This window comes from Rhinoraja longicauda, chromosome 24 (assembly GCF_053455715.1).
Source record: "Rhinoraja longicauda isolate Sanriku21f chromosome 24, sRhiLon1.1, whole genome shotgun sequence".
In the NCBI taxonomy this organism is placed as follows: Eukaryota; Metazoa; Chordata; class Chondrichthyes; order Rajiformes; family Arhynchobatidae; genus Rhinoraja; species Rhinoraja longicauda.
In genome coordinates, this window is record NC_135976.1 from 31,247,457 (window position 1) to 31,266,015 (window position 18,559).

Here is an 18,559-nt window from a genome sequence, read left to right on the forward strand (position 1 = left end):
GTCAAAGCATCAGAATTAAAGGACTCTCTTTTAGAAAGGGGATGAGGAGGAATTTCTTTAGTCAGAGGGTGGCGAATCTGTGGAATTCTTTGCCACAGAAGGTTGTGGAGGCCAAGTCAGTGGATATTTTTAAGGCAGAGATAGATAGATTCTTGATTAGTACGGGTGTCAGAGGTTAAGGGGAGAAGGCAGCAGAATGTGGTTAGGAGGGAGAGATAGATCAGCCACGATTGAATGGCGGAGTAGAACGATGGGCCGAATGGCCTAATTCTACCTCTATTCCTTATGACCTTATGACCTAATTTGAATCAGTAGAAAAACGTCATGGTTACTGACTACGCCCGTCAGGCAACGATTAACGAGGCACATTTATTGCAAGAAATAAAGTTAAGACGGCTCTCAATTACAATTTAAAATAGATAGCGATCAATTTTGAATTAATTGATCCATTCTCTGAGTCATGCAAAATGAATGAACTGGGGTGGCACAGTGGCAGAGTTGCTGCCTCACAGCGCCAGAGACCCGGGTTCGATCCTGACTACGGGCGCCGTCTGTACGCAGTTTGTACGTTCTCCCCGTGACCTACGTGGGGTTTTCTCCGAGATCTTCAGTTACCTCCCACGCTCCAAAGACGTACAGGTTTGTAGGTTAATTGGCTTGGTATAAATGTAAAAATTGTCCCCAGCGTGTGTAGGATAGTGTTAATGTGTGGGGATCGCTGGTTGGCATGGACTCGGTGGGCCGAAGGGCCTGTTTCCGCACTGAGTCTCTAAACTAAAATAACCTAAGTACAGCACAGAGGAATAATGGAGTGGACTTTAGCCACATTCACTGTTGCTATGATTACTCAGCAACATATTCCCATAATAAATCTGATCAGATGGTTGGAACACGGGTCAACTTCCACAACGCACTGGGAGACACTACGAACTCCGATTCTAATGTAATCTTTTGAAGAAAATTAATTCAGAAGAAAATGATTTCCTTCACGGACACACAGAGTAAGTATCAGCGTCGGAACGAGGAGCTGGTGTGGTTAATGTGTAAGCTGTGGTGTGAATGGTCGTGGTTCAGTAATCCAGTGGATGTTTCCACAGCTATTGATTTGTGTGTAAGGACACAGAGTGCTGGAGTAACTCAGCGGGTCGGGCAGCATCTCTGGAGAACGTGGATAGGTGACGTTTCACAGAGTGCTGGAGTAACTCAGAGGGTCAGGCAGCATCTCTGGTGAACTTGGATAGGTGACGTTTCACAGAGTGCTGGAGTAACTCAGCAGGTCAGGCAGCATCTCTAGAGAACATGGATAGGTGACGTTTCACAGAGTGCTGGAGTAACTCAGCGGGTCAGGCAGCATCTCTGGTGAACATGGATAGGGGACGTTTCGGGTCGGGTCCCTTCTTCAGATTCAACATGGATGAGTGATGTTTTGGGTCAGGACCCACCTTCTGACTCATAAGACCTTGATAACTTTACACCCAATGCATGGTTTCTGATACAAAAGGACACAGAGTGCTGGAGTAACTCAGCGGGTCAGGCAGCAACTCTGGAGAACATGGATAGGTGATGTTTCACAGAGTGCTGGAGTAACTCAGCAGGTCAGGCAGCATCTGTGGAGAACATGGATAGGTAAGGTTTCACAGAGTGCTGGAGTAACTCAGCGGGTCAGGCAGCATCTGTGGAGAACATGGGTAGATGACGTTTTGGGTCGGGACAACCTCATGCTGATTATTTGGGGGGAGGGTGGGGGGGGAAAGTCCTCCTCATCTCCTATCTAATGGTACGTCTTTCTATTTCGAAGCTGGAAGACAGGAGGGGCAGGACAAAGCCTGGAAGGTGACAGGCCGATACAGGTGTGAAGGTTATTTAGTTTAGTTTAGAGATACAGCCCTTCGGCCCACCAAGTCCGTACCGACCAGCGATCCCCGCACGTTTGAATTGAATTGAATTGAACTGAATAAATGTTATTAGCCAAGTATGTACACACACACAAGGAATGTGCTCACAAGTAACAACACGACATACAGTGAACAATTAAGAATAAAACATAAAACATTAAGGATAAAACAATACAGTTATCTCTGTATCTCTAAAGACTAAAGACTGTGATACTCCCTTATTGTGCAGACTCAATGCTGAGTTCAATTGGCTTTTGTACACCAGTCAAATTAAATAAGATAAGGCAGAAATATTGATTTTTGCCCAGAATCTGCCACAAACATATTGAATAGCACACCCAGCGTGACCTTCCCCTCACCTTATTTACATCCTTAAATAGATGTCTTAGAAACATAGAAACATAGAAAATAGGTGCAGGAGTAGGCCATTCGGCCCTTCGAGCCTGCACCACCATTCAATATGATCATGGCTGATCATCCAGCTCAGTAACCTGTACCTACCTGCCTTCTCTCCATACCCCCTGATCCCTTTAGCCACAAGCGCCACATCTAACTCCCTCTTAAATATAGCCAATGAACTGGCCTCAACTACCTTCTGTGGCAGAGAATTCCACAGACTCACCACTCTCTGTGTGAAGAAATGTTTTCTCATCTCGGTCCTAAAAGACTTCCCCCTTATCCTTAAGCTGTGACCCCTAGTTCTGGACTCCCCCAACATCGGGAACAATCTTCCCGCATCTAGCCTCTCCGACCCCTTAAGAATTTTATATGTTTCTATAAGATCCCCCCTCAGTCTTCTAAATTCCAGCGAGTACAAGCCCAGTCTATCCAGTCTTTCTTCATCTTGTCTGATACAAAGGTGAGAGAGGCAAAATGTGTAGGAAGGAACTGCAGATGCTGGTTTAAATCGAAGGTAGACACAAAACGCTGGAGTAACTCAGAGTCTGAAGAAGGGTCTCGACCCGAAGCGTCACCCGTTCCTTCTCTCCCGAGATGCTGCCTGACCCACCGAGTTACTCCGGCATTTTGGGCCTACCTTCGATGGTCATGGAGCCTTTCCCCAGACTCCCTGTCTCGTCGCAGGACTCCGCTAACCTTCATTCCCTAACGAGGTTGCAAGATGGGGAGAGTCAGCATCAGACCCGCTGACTAACAAACGGAAGGAGGATGTGTTTCTAAAGCCCTGTTTATTGCCCTGTTCTGTGAGCTCAGGGTTAGGGCTAGGGTTGCCAACTTCCTCAGCTGTGAGGAGGATGCTAGGAGGCTGCAACGTGACTTGGATAGGTTAGATGAGTGGGCAAACGCATGGCAGATGCAGTATAATGTGGATAAATGTGACGTTATCCACTTTGGTGGCAAGAACAGGAAAGCAGTCTATTACCTGAATGGTGACCGATTAGGAAAAGGGGAGATGCAACGAGACCTGGGTGTCGTGGTACACCAGTCATTGAAAGTAGGCATGCAGGTGCAGCAGGCAGTGAAGAAAGCGAATGGTATGTTGGCATTCATAGCGAGGGGATTTGAGTATAGGAGCAGGGAGGTTCTGCTGCAGTTGTACAGGGCATTGGTGAGACCACACCTGGAGTATTGCGTATAGTTTTGGTCTCCTAATCTGAGAAAAGACATCCTTGCCATAGAGGGAGTACAGAGAAGGTTCACCAGATTGATTCCTGGGATGGCAGGACTTTCATATGAAGAAAGACTGGATAGACTCGGCTTGTACTCGCTGGAATTTAGAAGATTGAGGGGGGATCTTATAGAGACTTACAAAATTCTTAAGGGGTTGGACAGGCTAGATGCAGGAAGATTGTTCCCGATGTTGGGGAAGTCCAGAACAAGGGGTCACAGTTTAAGGATAAGGGGGAAGTCTTTTAGGACCGAGATGAGAAAGTTCTTTTTCACACAGAGAGTGGTGAATCTGTGGAATTCTCTGCCACAGAAGGTAGTTGAGGCCAGTTCATTGGCTATATTTAAGAGGGAGTTAGATGTGGCCCTTGTGGCTAAGGGGATCAGTGGGTATGGAGAGAAGGCAGGTACAGGTTACTGAGCTGGATGATCAGCCATGATCATATTGAATGGCGGTGCAGGCTCGAAGGGCCGAATGGCCTACTCCTGCACCTATTTTCTATGTTTCTATGTTTCTATGCTGCTTGACCCGCTGAGTTACTCCAGCATTTTGTGCCTACCTTCGATTAAAACCAGCATCTGCAGTTTATTTTTCCTAAACTCCACATGATGTGGTGTTGTTTTAGGGTTCGGCGTGGGATTGATGGGATTCGGAGTGTTTTTCCTGCTGTTTGGAATTCTCTTGTACTTTGACCGAGTTCTCCTTGCATTGGGAAACGTGAGTATTTTCCATGGATCAACAAGAGAGAGTCAAGCGTGAAAACAGGCCCTTCGGCCCAACTTCCTCACACCGGCCAACATGTCCCAGCTACACGAGTTTCACCTGTCTTACAGTAGACAATAGGTGCAGGAGGAGGCCATTCGGCCCTTCGAGCCAGCACCGCCATTCAATGTGATCATGGCTGATCATTCTCAATCAGTACCCCGTTCCTGCCTTCTCCCCATACCCCCTGACTCCGCTATCCTTAAGAGCTCTATCCAGCTCTCTCTTGAATTCATTCAGAGAATTGGCCTCCACTGCCTTCTGAGGCAGAGAATTCCACAGATTCACAACTCTCTGACTGAAAAAGTTTTTCCTCATCTCAGTTCTAAATGGCCTACCCTTTATTCTTAAACTGTGGCCCCTTATAGAGGTGTACAAAATCACGAGAGGAATAGATCGGGTAGATACACAGAGTCTTTTACCCAGAGTAGGGGAATCGAGGACCAGAGGACATGGGTTCAAGGAGAAGGGGAAAAGATTTAATAGGAATCTGAGGGGAAACTTTTTCACACAGAGGGTGGTGGGTGTATGGAACAGTCTGCCAGAGGAGGTAGTTGAGGCTGGGAACTATCCCAATGTTTAAGAAACAGTTGGACAGGTACATGGATAGGACAGGTTTGGAGGGATGTGGCCCAAACGCGGGCAGGTGGGACTAGTTGTAGCTGGGACATTGTTGGCCGGTTGGGCCGAAGGGCCTGTTCCCACAAGGCATCACTCCATGACTCTAACTCGAACACATGAACACACGAAAGGCCTGAATTTATTTAGCGCCTTTGATATTCCCACTAGAATATCACAGACTATGAAATAGTACGGTTTCTGTTGTCAAGTAGGAAAAGCAACAGCCAGAGCAAGCTACTGCAAGGACTGACGTGATAATCGTTGCATTAGGCTGCCCCCCCGTAGTTCATTCTTTAAATGGCACAGAGTGCTGGAGTAACTCATCGGGTCAGGCAGCATCCGTGGAGAACATGGTTAGGTGACGTCTCCGGTCGAGATCCTTCGTCAGACTGTTTGTGGGTGGATGGGGGGGGGGGGGGGGGGGTGAAAGGAAGAGAGGGGGCAGGGCAAAAGTGCGACAGGTAACAGGTGAACACAGGTAAGGGGATATGTTTGAAAGGTAGATTTTGGTTTAGATTTTTAGAGACGCAGCGTGGAAACAGGACTTTTGCCCCACCGAGACCGCGCCGACCAGCGATCAGCACGTACGCCAGCTCTATCCGACACACGAGGAACAGTTTACAGAAACCTGCACGTCTATGGAACGTGGCAGGGAAACCGGAGCACCCGGAGAAAACCCACGTGGTCACAGGAAGAACGTACAAACTCTGCACTGACAAACGTCTCTGACCCAGGAGACCGGCGTTCAATCCTGCCTACGGGTGCTGTCTAAAAGGAGTTTGTACGTTCTCCATGCGACTGCGATGGGTTTTCTCCGAGATCTTTTTTCTCCCAAACTCCAAGGACGTACGGGTTTGCAGGGTAATTGACTGGCTAAGATGTCAAAACTGCCCCAGGTGTGTGCAGGATAGTGCTCGTGTGCTGGGATGGCTGGTGGGTGCGGGCTCGGTGGGCCGAAGGACTTGTTTCCGCGCTGTTTCTCGAAACTAAACTAGACCCGTAGTTAGGATCGAACGTGGGTCTCTGGAGCCGTGAGGCAGCAACTCTGCCGCTGCAACCCACAGTGGTTTTTTTAATCAAAAATAGTTATTCAAATATTAAAATAATATTTACAATACGATAAAACCAAAACAGAACCCATCACAGTAATACAAGACAAACAATAAACTATTCTACAACTGTCTCACACTCCTTGTCAAGGATGCATTTCCCCTCCCCCCCCCCCCCCCCCCGGTGCCCGAAATCCCCCAGGGTGCCCGTGGACAGAGCGTAGTCCCTCTCTAACACCACCCGGGCGCGGACGAACGTAACCCCGGAAAAGGGTCAGGCAGCCGGCTCGGGCAGAGCCTTCTTCCGCCTGGCGCCGTGACTCGCGGACGGCCTGCTTGGCCAGGCCCAGGAGCAACCCAACCAGGACATCTTTGCCCCCCCCCCCACCCCACCCTCTCCCCTACGCACAGGGTGCCCAAAGATGAGGATGGTGGCCAAAGATACTAGAGGAGCAAGATGGACCACTCCGTTGAAACCGCCTATACTGAAGTGTAGAACGCAAAGGAGCGTAACGTCCGCCATTTTAGTAAGCAAAACCCGCCGTTCGCTCTGCCTCTCGCAGTGTAATCAGTGTTTTGGGGGAACAGTATGTGTGACGATTCCATAAAAATGCAGAATATATCTCATGTACCAATTCACAGATTTTTGTTATTTTTCTTTTTAAATGTTTCTGCAATTTTCTGCCTACTAAAATGGCGGCCGTGACATACTACGGTTTTTAAGGGTCGAGTGGTCCATCTTGCTCTTCTGGTATCTTTGGTGTTGGGTGAGAAACGCAGCCAGAAGGCAAGGAGCAGCCCCTTTAGATACCGGAGCCTCACACGCTCCGAGCACACGTGGAACACAGACCCTTCCAGCTCGTGGCAGGGGGCCGGCGAGTCTGAGAACCACGTGCCGCCCGAGCATGGAGGCCTCTGACCATTTAACATCAACGTTCCCTTTTCCGTTTCCCGCTTGGCAGATTCTCTTCCTCTGCGGCCTTCCCTTCATCACTGGCTTGCGGAACACCTTCCAATTCTTCTGCCAGAGGCGGAAGCTGAGAGGGTCCATCTTCTTCCTGGGCGGTGTCGTGCTGGTCCTTCTCCGCTGGCCGGTGATCGGCATGTTCTGTGAAAGCTACGGAATCTACCTGCTCTTCAGGTAAGCCCCACTCCCCATTCATCACATCCTTGGCCGCCGCGCACACCCACCTCCCTTGACCCGTCTTATCGTTTTGCCAATGTCTGTCGAGGTACAGCGAAAAGCTTTTCGTCGCGTGCTGACCGGCCAGCGAAAAGACCACACATGGTTGCAATCAAGCCACCCACAGTGTACTGACACAAAATGCTGGGGTAACTCAGCGGGTCAGGCAGAGAAGGAATGGGTGACATTTCGGGTCGGGTAGATAGAGTTGCCAACTTTCTCACTCCCAAATAAGGGACAAAAGGTGACGTCACCACCCCGGCTCATATGGGACAGTTGGCAACCCTAAGTGTAGATGTGGCATGTTGGTCCGTGTGGGCAAGTTGGGCCAAAGGGCCTGTTTCCACACTGTGTGACCTCACCCAGCCAGCGGCCACGTGCCCCTGCTCCACCAATGGCGGCCGCCCGGGCCGGGAGGCGGGTTGCTAGGCGGCACCTGGGCCTCCGGGCCTACAGTGTCTGGGCCCACAGTGCCCGGGCCTACAGTGTCCGGGCCCACAGCGGCCCCCGGGCCTACAGTGTCCGGGCCCACAGCTCCCCATCGGCCTAAAACGGGACAAGGGCGGTCCCGTACGGGACAAACCAATAGCTCAATATACGGGATGTCCCGGCTAATACGGGACAGTTGGCAACCCTAAGTGTAGATGTGGCATGTTGGTCCGTGTGGGCAAGTTGGGCCCAAGGGCCTGTTTCCACACTGTATGACTCGATGACTCTGTGAACACTCCAAGTATGTGTCTATCAGACGACTTGTACAGCTGGATCATGAGGTCCCATTTTTACTCACTATCTTTCCCACTGAAGGCCAAGCGTGCCAAATGCCTTCGACACCGCACCATCCACCATGACGCGCCACTTACATGCAGGGAACCATGTCCCTGTGCACAGTGGATAGACAGTGTATCTGGGCCGGGCCTAATGGTGGCCATCTGCAGAGAATAGGAAGTGAGCAGTCCAGTTTAAGTGTTGTTTGGAGATACAGCGCGGAAACAGGCCCTTCGGCCCACTGAGTCCGCACAGCCCAGCGATCCCCCACACACCAGCACAATCCCACACACACTGGGGACAATTTACAATTTACAAGTTACAAATGTTTTTTATGTTGTATCTCTAAACTAAACCAAAGCCAATTAACCGACAAACCTGCACGTGTGTGGAACGTGGGAGGAAACCGGGAGCACGCGGAGAAAGCCCACTCGGGTCACGGGGAGAGCGTGCAAACTCCGTATGGACAGCACCCGTAGTCGGGATGGAACCCGGGTCCCCGGCGCCGAGAGGCAGCAACTCTACCGCTGCGCCACCGTGCCTTGCCCTATAACGAGAGGGACAAGTCCCAAAGGTCACAAAATGAACTCGATGCTTAACTCTTTCTCCAGGAGCACGATACCACTTGTGTCTGAATTCATCGCCAACATCCCAGTTCTCGGATTGATCTTTAAGTTGCCTGTGTTCAGCACGGTAAGATGTTTCTCAGCTCTTCCCTCTCACATCGTTCCTTACAAACCTGTCCCGACGTTGGTGGAAGATGGTGAAAAATGGAGTAACTCAGCGGGCCAGGCAGCATCTCGGGAGAGAAGGAACAGGCAACATTTGGGGTTGAGAGTAGACACAAAATGCTGGAGTAACTCAGCGGGTCAGGCAGCATCTCGGGAGAGAAGGAGCGGGTGACAGTTTCGGGTCGAGACCCTTCTTCAGACTGATTACCACCCCCTCCCCTGACATCAGTCTGAAGAAGGGTCTCGACCCGAAACGTCACCCATTCCTTCTCTCCCGAGATGCTGCCTGACCCGCTGAGTTACTCCAGCATTTTGTGTCCACCTTCGATTTTAACCAGCGTCTGCAGTTTTGTTCCAACACATTTCGGGTCGAGAGCCTTCTTCAGACTGAAATATAGAGAAGGCCAGAACAAAGCAGAGGCAGCAACAGATAAGGCAGAGACGGTTAGATTCTTGATTAGTACGGGTGTCAGGGGTTATGGGGAGAAGGCAGGAGAATGGGGTTAGGAGGGGGAGATAGATCAGCCACGATTGAATGGCGGAGTAGACTTGATGGGCCGAACGGCCTAATTCCACTCCTATTCCTTATGGCCTTACGATCTCAAGAAGGGTGGAGTCCACAATGGCCCATTGTTGGCTGGGGAAAACGTGCTCACGAGAGAGATTCAAGGAGGATAACAATGGAACTAGTAGAATCACTCGGGTGGGGGGGGGAGGGGAGGGGGGATGGGGGGGGGATGGGAGGGAGAAACAATGCAGTTACTTGAAGTTGTTGTTTGTGGAAATATTTATAGCTATAGAGATACAGCATGGAAACAGGCCCTTCGGCCCACCGAGTCCATGCTGACCCTCGATCAGGCATTCACATTCTGTCTTCTTTCTTGCTGTCAGTGTAGCTTGGGAGAGTTGATTCATTCATAAGTTCATAAGTGATAGGAGCAGAATTAGGCCATTTGGCCCATCAAGTCCACTCCACCATTGAATCGTGGCTGATCTATCTCTCCCCTCCTGACCCCATTCTCCTGCCTTCTCCCCATAAGCCCTGAGCCCTGTACTAATCAAGAATCTATCTGTCTCTGCCTTAAATATATCCACTGAATTCATAGATTGAAAGATGTTTGAATGGAAATAGGTCCTTCGATTAATTGCAGGTTAATTGGCCTCTGCAAAAATTGCCCCTAATGTGTAAGCAGTGGGATAACATACAACTAATTTTGACAACTTTAGTTTTGTGGCACAGAGAGGAAACAGGCCCTTCTGGCCCATTGAGCTCATGCCGACCAGCGATCCCCGCGCACTAACGCTATCCTGCGCACACTAGGGACATAGAAACATAGAAAATAGGTGCAGGAGTAGGCCATTCGGCCCTTCGAGCCTGCACCGCCATTCAATATGATCATGGCTGATCATTCAGCTCAGTAGCCTGTACCTGCCTTCTCTCCATACCCCCTGATCCCTTTAGCAAAAAGGGCCACATCTAACTCCCTCTTAAATATAGCCAATGAACTGGCCTCAACCACCTTCTGTGGCAGAGAATTCCACAGACTCACCACTCTCTGTGTGAAGAAATGTTTTTTCATCTCGGTCCTAAAAGACTTCCCCCTTATCCTTAAGCTGTGACCCCTGGTTCTGGACTCCCCCAACATCGGGAACAATCTTCCCGCATCTAGCCTCTCCAACCCCTTAAGAATTTTATATGTTTCTATAAGATCCCCCCTCAGTCTTCTAAATTCCAGCGAGTACAAGCCCAGTCTATCCAGTCTTTCCTCATATGTAAGTCCCGCCATCCCAGGGATCAATCTGGTGAACCTTCTCTGTACTCCCTCTAAGGCAAGAACGTCTTTCCTCAGGTTAGGAGACCAAAACTGCACACAATACTCCAGGGGCGGTCTCACCAAGGCCCTGTACAACTGCAGCAGAACCTTCCTGCTCCTAAACTCAAATCCTCTTGCTATGAATGCCAACATACCATTCGCTTTCTTCACTGCCTGCTGCACCTGCATGCTTGCTTTCAATGACTGGTGCACCATGACACCCAGGTCACGTTGCATCTCCCCTTCTCCCAATCGGTCACCATTCAGGTAATACTCTGCTTTCCTGTTCTTGCCGCCAAAGTGGATAACCTCACATTTATCCACATTATATTGCATCTGCCATGCATTTGCCCACTCGCCTAATCTATCCAAGTCACTCTGCAGCCTCCTAGCATCCTCCTCGCAGCTAACACTGCCACCCAGTTTCGTGTCATCCGCAAACTTAGAGATGTTGCATTCAATTCCCTCGTCCAAATCATTAATATACACTGTAAATAACTGGGGTCCCAGCACTGAGCCTTGCGGTACCCCACTAGTCACTGCCTGCCATTCCGAAAAGGACCCGTTTATTCCTACTCTTTGCTTCCTGTCCGCCAACCAATTTTCTATCCACCTCAACACTGAACCCTCAATACCGTGTGCTTTAAGTTTGTACACCAATCTCCTATGTGGGACCTTGACGAAGGCCTTCTGAAAGTCCAGATATAACACATCGACTGGTTCTCCCTTATCCACTCTACTAGTTACATCCTCGAAAAATTCTATAAGATTCGTCAGACATGATTTGCCTTTGGTAAATCCATGCTGACTTTGTCCGATGATTTCTCCACTTTCCAAATGTAATGCTATCACATCTTTAATAACTGACTCTAGCATTTCCCCCACTACCGATGTTAGGCTAACTGGTCTATAATTCCCCGTTTTCTCTCTCCCTCCCTTTTTAAAAAGTGGGGTTACATTAGCTACCCTCCAGTCCTCATTGAACTACTCCAGAATCTAAAGAGTTTTGAAAAATTATCACTAATGCATCCACTATTTCTGAGGCTACTTCCTTAAGCACTCTGGGATGCAGCCTATCTGCCCTGGGGATTTATCTGCCTTTAATCCATTTAATTTACCTAACACCACTTCCCGACTAACCTGGATTTCCCTCAGTTCCTCCATCTCTTTAGACCCCCGGTCCCCCGCTATTTCCGGCAGATGGTTTATGTCTTCCTTAGTGAAGACAGAACCAAAGTATTTGTTCAATTGGTCTGCCATCTCCTTGTTCCCTATGATCAATTCACCTGTTTCCGACTGCAAGGGACCTACATTTGCCTTAACTAATCTTTTTCTCTTGACATATTTATAAAAGCTTTTGCAGTCTGTTTTTATGTTCCTTGCCAGTTTTCCCTCATAATCTATTTTCCCTTTCCTAATTAAGCCCTTTGTCCTCCTCTGCTGGACTCTGAATTTCTCCCAGTCCTCTGGTATGCTACTTTTTCTGGCTAATCTGTATGCTTCATATTTTGTTTTAATACTATCCTTGATTTCCCTTGTTAGCCACGGATGCACTACCTTTCCTGGTTTGTTCTTTTGCCAAACTGGGATGAACACTTGTAGTTCATCCATGCGACCTTTAAATGCCTTCCATTGCATGTCCACCGTCAACCCTTTCAGCATCAATCGCCAGTCTATCTTGGACAATTCACGCCTCATACCCTCAAAGTTACAATTTACAATTTCACCAAGCCAATTAACCCACAAACCTGCACGCCTTTGGAAGTGTGGGAGGGAACCGGAGCAGCCAGCGAAAACCCACGCGGTCACGGGGAGAACGTACGAACTCCGTACTGACAGCACCCGTGGTCAGGATCGAACCCGGGTCTTCGGCGCTGTAAGGCAGTAGCTCTACTGCTGCGCCATGTATGAGGGTAGGTGCAGACTCGGTGGGCCGAAGGGCCTGTTTCCATGCTGTCTCACTAAACTAAACTAAACTAAACTAAACTAAACTAAACTGAACTGAACTGAACTGAACTGAACTGAACTGAACTGAACTGAGTTGAACTCAACTCAACTCAACTCAACTCAACTCAACTCAACTCAACTCAACTCAACTCAACTCAACACAACACACTTATTAAAAAGATTTTTTTTTAAAATTCTATTTAGAAACCTCTTCTGAAATATTCATGTCAGGGAATTGCTGTCCTTAAAGATTGATGGTTAGGGCCACAGGGGATTTGCTGAAAGACAAGTTATTTTTCCTTGAGTACACTGCAGTGAATTGCTGATATGTGTGTGTTTGTGTGGAAAGCATTAATACCGAATTTGCGATGTCCTCACATCTCAATGCGTGAGATGTGAGGTTACTCTTTAATTTAGTTTCTCGTTGTCATGTGTACCGAGGTACAGTGAAGCTTTTTGTCGCGTGCTATCCAGTCCGCGGGAAGACCATACATGATTACAATCGAGCCGTCTCCAGTGTACAGATGCAGGATTTAGTGTGCAGGAAATGAACTGCAGATGCTGGTTTAAACCGAAGATAGGCACAAAATGTTGGAGTAACTCAGCGGATCAGGCAACATCTCTGGAGAGAAGGAATGGGCGACATTTCCGGGTCGAGACCCTTCTTCAGACTCAGTCTGATGCAGGATTTAGTTTAGTTTAGTTCAGTGATTCGGGGTGGAAACAGGCCCTTCGGCCCACCGAGTCCGTGCCAGCAATCACCCCGTACACTAGTTCTATCCTACTCTCTAAGGATAATTTGTAGAAGCCAATTAACTTACAAACCTGCACGTCTTTGGAATTTGGGAGCACCTGGAGAAAACCCACACGGTCACAGGGAGAACATACAAACTCCGTACAGAGGTCAGGACCAAACCGGGTCGCTGTACAATGAGCAGAATGGCAGCAATCTTCAAGTTGGGAACCGAGAAAGAGAAGGTTCTATCGATGTTAAAGGGCTTGTCCCACTTAGGCGATTTTAAGGCGACTGCCGGCGACTAGGCTGTCGCCGAACGTTTGCCGAGGTGTCGCGGGCACGATCGTGAGGAGTCTTCAATGAATCGTAGTGGATCTCAGCGCGTCGCAGAAAAATCTACCTGCTAGAGATTTCTCTGTGACAGCTGGCTTGAGGCCAGGTATTGTAGCTTATTGCGGGCGCTGTCTGTCGCACGCTGCCCCCAGGTTAGCTAGGTTGTCGCAGATGCGTTTAGAAGCACGTAATATTAAATTAAGAAAAGGCATTTGAAGATACCAGAAGATAGTTTTCTTTAACCAATTTATTTGCCGTCAGGACATTTGACAGGTCGATTGGAGGCGACAGTTTGACGGTCAGGTAAGCGTGGGAATTTCGCGATGTTTCCGAAGACGGTGTAATCTCTTAGCCAGGTGCTAGTTTCACAAAGGTAGTAACTTGTATCGACCTGACTCGGCATTGTCGTGGTCATTGTCGTGGTCATTGTTGTAGGGTCAAAGAAAATTTCGGCGATCTGCTAGGACTTTGACCGGCAGTCGCCTAAAAAATTGCATAACTGGGACAGGCCCTTTAGTTCTTGTCTCATCTCTACGTTTCCTTCCTCTAGATGGCGAGGAGATTTAGTGAGGGAATGTCTGAGGTGTGAAGACAAGCGAAGGAGACTTGGCGCCAAATCAGCAACCACTGGAGAACTTTGTGTTGGCCCGCTGAGTTGCTCCAGCACTCTGTGTCTTTTGTTTTGTAAGCTGGCACTTGCAATTCCATGTTTCTAAAGAAACACTTCAACTGGTGTGGAAAGAGAAGTGGAGTTCATGTTTCAGGTCGAGAGCCCCTGGTCGGAGCTTGAAAGAGATTAAAAAAAAACAAGTTAGTTTTAATTACACAATAGATTTAAGGTGAGGTGGGGGGAAGATTTAATAGGAACCTGAGGGGTAACTCTTTTACACAAAGGGTGGTGGGTGAATGGAACGAGCTGCCAAAGGAGGTCGTTGGGGCAGGGACTATTACAACGTTTAAGAAACATTTAGACAGGCACATGGATAGGACAGGTTTGGAGGGATATGGGCCAAACGCAGGCAGGTGGGACTAGTGTGGCTGGGACATGTTGGCCGGTGTGGGCAAATTGGGCCGAAGGGCCTGTTTGCACGCTATTACTCTATGAAAAGGGACTAGCGTTGGTCGATGTGGGCAAGTTCTTTCTCAGCTCTCCGCCTGTTTATTGAACAGAGACCCCCGTACTCAACTGTACGCCCGATTCTGTCGAAGGGTCCCGACCCGAAACGTTGCCAGTCCATTCCCTCGACTGCTACTGCCTGGCAGTTTCACAGATGACCAATGAACCTGCAAACCCGCACGTCTTTGGGATGCGGGAGGAAACCGGAGCACCCGGGAGAACGTGCAAACTCCACACAGACAGCACCCGAGCTCAGGATCAGGATCGAGGCCGGAACTCTACCTGCTGCGGCACCGTGCGATCATTTGATGTGAATCGTGACTTGTTCGAGATGACCCGCGTGGAAATTTACTGCCCCCGATTCTCCCCATTACACATTTAAGTTGCTTTAATGAATTCACCTCACAGGTTACTAAACTTTAGATAGTTCCTCTGTCCCTCTCTTCCCCTCCCCCTTCCCAGTTCTCCCTCTATCTTCCAGTCTCCACCTATATCCTTCCTTTGTCCCGCCCCCCCTGACATCAGTCTGAAGAAGGGTCTCGACCCGAAACGTCGCCCATTCCTTCTCTCCTGAGATGCTGCCTGACCTGCTGAGTTACTCCAGCATTTTGTGAATAAATCACCTCACAGGTTGATCGATTCAGGAGAATAGAGGTTTGATCTCCTGATTGTCACCTCATGAATCAAGCTCCTGATTCTCAAAAATATAATAAGCCTCTGTCCCACTTCCACAGTATAATATTTTTTCTTGGGTAAGGATCAATGAGTTACCATCTGCCTCATTGGAGACCCTCGGACTATCTTCAGTCAGACTTTATCTTGCACTAAACATTATTCCCTTTATCATGTTCATTAGTTCTTAAGTGATAGGAGCAGAATTAGCCCCATTCGAGTCTTCTCCGCCATTCAATCACGGCTGATCTATCTTTCCCTCTCAACCCTGTTCTCCTGCCTTCTCCCCGTAACCCCTGAAACCCACACTAAGCAAGAAGATTAAGTTAGTATAAGAAAATAGCTGCAGATGCTGGTACAAATCGAAGGTATTTATTCACAAAATGCTGGAGTAACTCAGCAGGTCAGGCAGCATCTCAGGAGAGAAGGAATGGGTGACGTTTCGGGTCGAGACCCTTCTTCAGACTGATGTCAGGGGGGTGGGACAAAGGAAGGATATAGGTGGAGACAGGAAGATAGAGGGAGATCTGGGAAGGGGGAGGGGAAGAGAGGGACAGAGGAACTATCTAAAGTTGGAGAAGTCGATGTCCATACAGCTGGGCTGCAAGCTGCCCAAACGAAATATGAGGTGCTGTTCCTCCAATTTCCGGTGGGCCTCACTATGGCACTGGAGGAGGCCCATGACAGAAAGGTCAGACTGGGAATTGGAGGGGGTGTTGAAGTGCTCAGCCACCAGGAGATCAGGTTGGTTAACGCGGACCGAGCGCAGGTGTTGAGCGAAGCGATCGCCGAGCATGCATTTGGTTTCGCCGATGTAAATAAGTTGACATCTGAACCTTAAAAATACCCATTGTCTTGGCCCCCAGGGTAATTTTTGGCAATCTGCACATGTGACTATAAACTTAACTAAACTAAACTACATGAGTCACTGAAGAAGGGGTCTCAACCCGAAACGTCCAGTCCAAAGAAGGGTCTCGACTCGAAACGTCACCCATTCCTTCTCTCCTGAGATGCTGCCTGACCCGCTGAGTTACTCCAGCATTTTGTGATACATTAAACCTCAGGATGGAGCCCTGGTGTCTGGTGGCGCTGTGAGGCAGCAGCTCTACCAGCTGCACCACTGTGCCACATGCATTGTATCTGTACACTGTGGACGGCTCGCTTGTAACCATGTGTTGGCGTTATGCTGGATGGTTAGCGGGCAAAAAAGCCTCTCACTGTAGCTCTGTGCACGCGACAATAATCTAAACTCAACCTGAAGTAGGAAAGAGAGTAAAATGAACGGGAGAGCAAAATAAATGACTGTGCGTGGTCCATTTATCCCGGATTTATTAAGCCACTCGGTCTTAAACCTGCTTGTCGACACTGCACCAACTAAACATCAACGATTCCAGCCAATGTTTCATTACAAGGGCAGCTTTTACAAGGGCTGACATCAATTATTGCTGAGGCTGGGGGGCGGTGGATTTCTACAAGAGCAGGGAATCAGTTGGAGTGCTGGAGCGGGCAGGTGGGTGGCTGGTGAGTCTGATCAGCCATGATCGCATTGAATGGCGATGCTGGCTCGAAGGGCCGAATGGCCTACTCGTGCACCTATTGTCTATTGTCTATTGTCTGCATTTGTATATCATCAGGGATGTAATGCTGAGGCTCTACAAGGCGCTGGTCAGGCCACATTTGTAGATTTTTTTTTAGATTTAGAGATACAGCGCGGAAGCAGGCCCTTCGGCCCACCGAGTCCGTGCCGCCCAGCGATCCCCGCACATTAACACTATCCTACACACACTCGGGACAATTTTTACATTTACCTAGCCAATTAACCTACATACCTGTACGTCTTTGGAGTGTGGGAGGAAACCGAAGATCTCGGGGAAAACCCACGCAGGTCACGGGGAGAACGTACAAACTCCGTACAGACGGCGCCAGTAGTCAGGGTCGAACCTGAGTCTCCGGCGCTGCATTCGCTGTAAGGCGGCAACCCTACCGCCGCGCCACTGTGTAGCGTTGCGAGCAATTTCCGGGCACCATATCTGGTGGCTCTGGAGAGGGTCCTGAGGAGTTTGGCAAGAACGATCCCAGGAATGAGTGGATTAACATACGATGAGCGTTTGTTGGCACTGGGCCTGTACTCGCTGGAGTTTAGAAAAATGAGTGGGAGGGGGGGGGGCCTCATTGAAATGTACAGAATAATGAAAGGCTTGGATAGAGTGGATGTGGAGAGGATGTTTCCACTAGTGGGAGAGTCTAGGACTAGAGGGCACAGCCTCAGAATTAAAGGACGTTCTATTAGGAAAGAGATGAGGAGGAATTTGTTTGGTCAGAGGGTGGTGAATCTGTGGAATTCATTGCCACAGAAGGCTGTGGAGGCCAAGGCAATGTATATATTTAAGGCAGAGATAGATAGATTCTTGATTAGTTCGGGTGTCAGAGGTTAAGGGGAGAAGGCAGGAGAATGGGGTTAGGAGGGAGAGATGGATTAGCCGTGATTGAATGATGGTATCACAATGTGCTGGAGTAACTCAGCAGGTCAGGCAGCATCTGGGAGAGGGAATGGGTGACGTTTCGGGTCGAGACCCTTCTTCAGACTGATGTCAGGGGAGGGGGCGGGACAAAGAAAGACAGGAAAATAGAGGGAGAACTTGGAAGGGGAGGGGGGAGAAGGGGGAAAAGAGTGGTGAATGGCGGTGTAGACTTGATGGGCCGAATGGCCTAATTCTGCTCCTATCGCTCATGACCTTCTGATGTGATGACTCAAGGATTCCGACTTCAATGGGGCCTAGCGGGCCGTGGAAGCCTCCTGGTGTGGTGACGTGCACGACACATGGTATAATGGAGGCTAGGGGGGAGGGGGGGGGGGGGGGTGGAGTGCGTTTCCAATGCCTGTAACCCTGCGTGGAGCCTGTTGTGGAGCGGAGTGAGTCGGTGTGGAGCACATTCCACCCACAGCAGCCGAAGGTCATCGCAGTGCTGAGGCCTCTCGACCACAACCACTGAGGAGAGGATTGGACCCCACAGGTACCTTTGCAAAGAGTCTCATTTGAACAGCGCAAAACCTGAGGTATGTGTTTCGGATCATTTAACCTGATCAGTCGTTGCTCAGTTACCCTTGCCCACGCTGAACCATCCCACCACAACCAGAGGGCAGTGCTGAACTACTATTCACCTCATTGTGTGTAGACCCTCGGACTATCATTGACCGGACTTTGCTGGCTTTCCCTTGCGCTAAACGTTATTCCCTTATCATGTATCTACACACTGTAAATGGCTCGATTGTAATCATGCATTGTCTTTCTGCTGACGGGTTAGC

General features: G+C 49.1%; 1 protein-coding gene across 1 annotated transcript in view; it reads left to right on the forward strand.

Annotated features, from left to right (window-relative positions):
- Window positions 1-920: 920 nt before the first annotated feature.
- golt1a (golgi transport 1A) overlaps window positions 921-18,559 on the forward strand; it is a 20,763-nt gene continuing 3,124 nt past the window's right edge. Inside the window, exons 1-5 of the mRNA XM_078420466.1 lie at window positions 921-1,001; window positions 4,148-4,239; window positions 6,917-7,095; window positions 8,514-8,595; window positions 14,014-14,147. Coding sequence (XP_078276592.1) covers window positions 977-1,001; window positions 4,148-4,239; window positions 6,917-7,095; window positions 8,514-8,595; window positions 14,014-14,052 — 417 coding nt within the window. The 5' untranslated portion in view covers window positions 921-976 and the 3' untranslated portion in view covers window positions 14,053-14,147. The remainder of the gene's footprint in view (window positions 1,002-4,147; window positions 4,240-6,916; window positions 7,096-8,513; window positions 8,596-14,013; window positions 14,148-18,559) is intronic.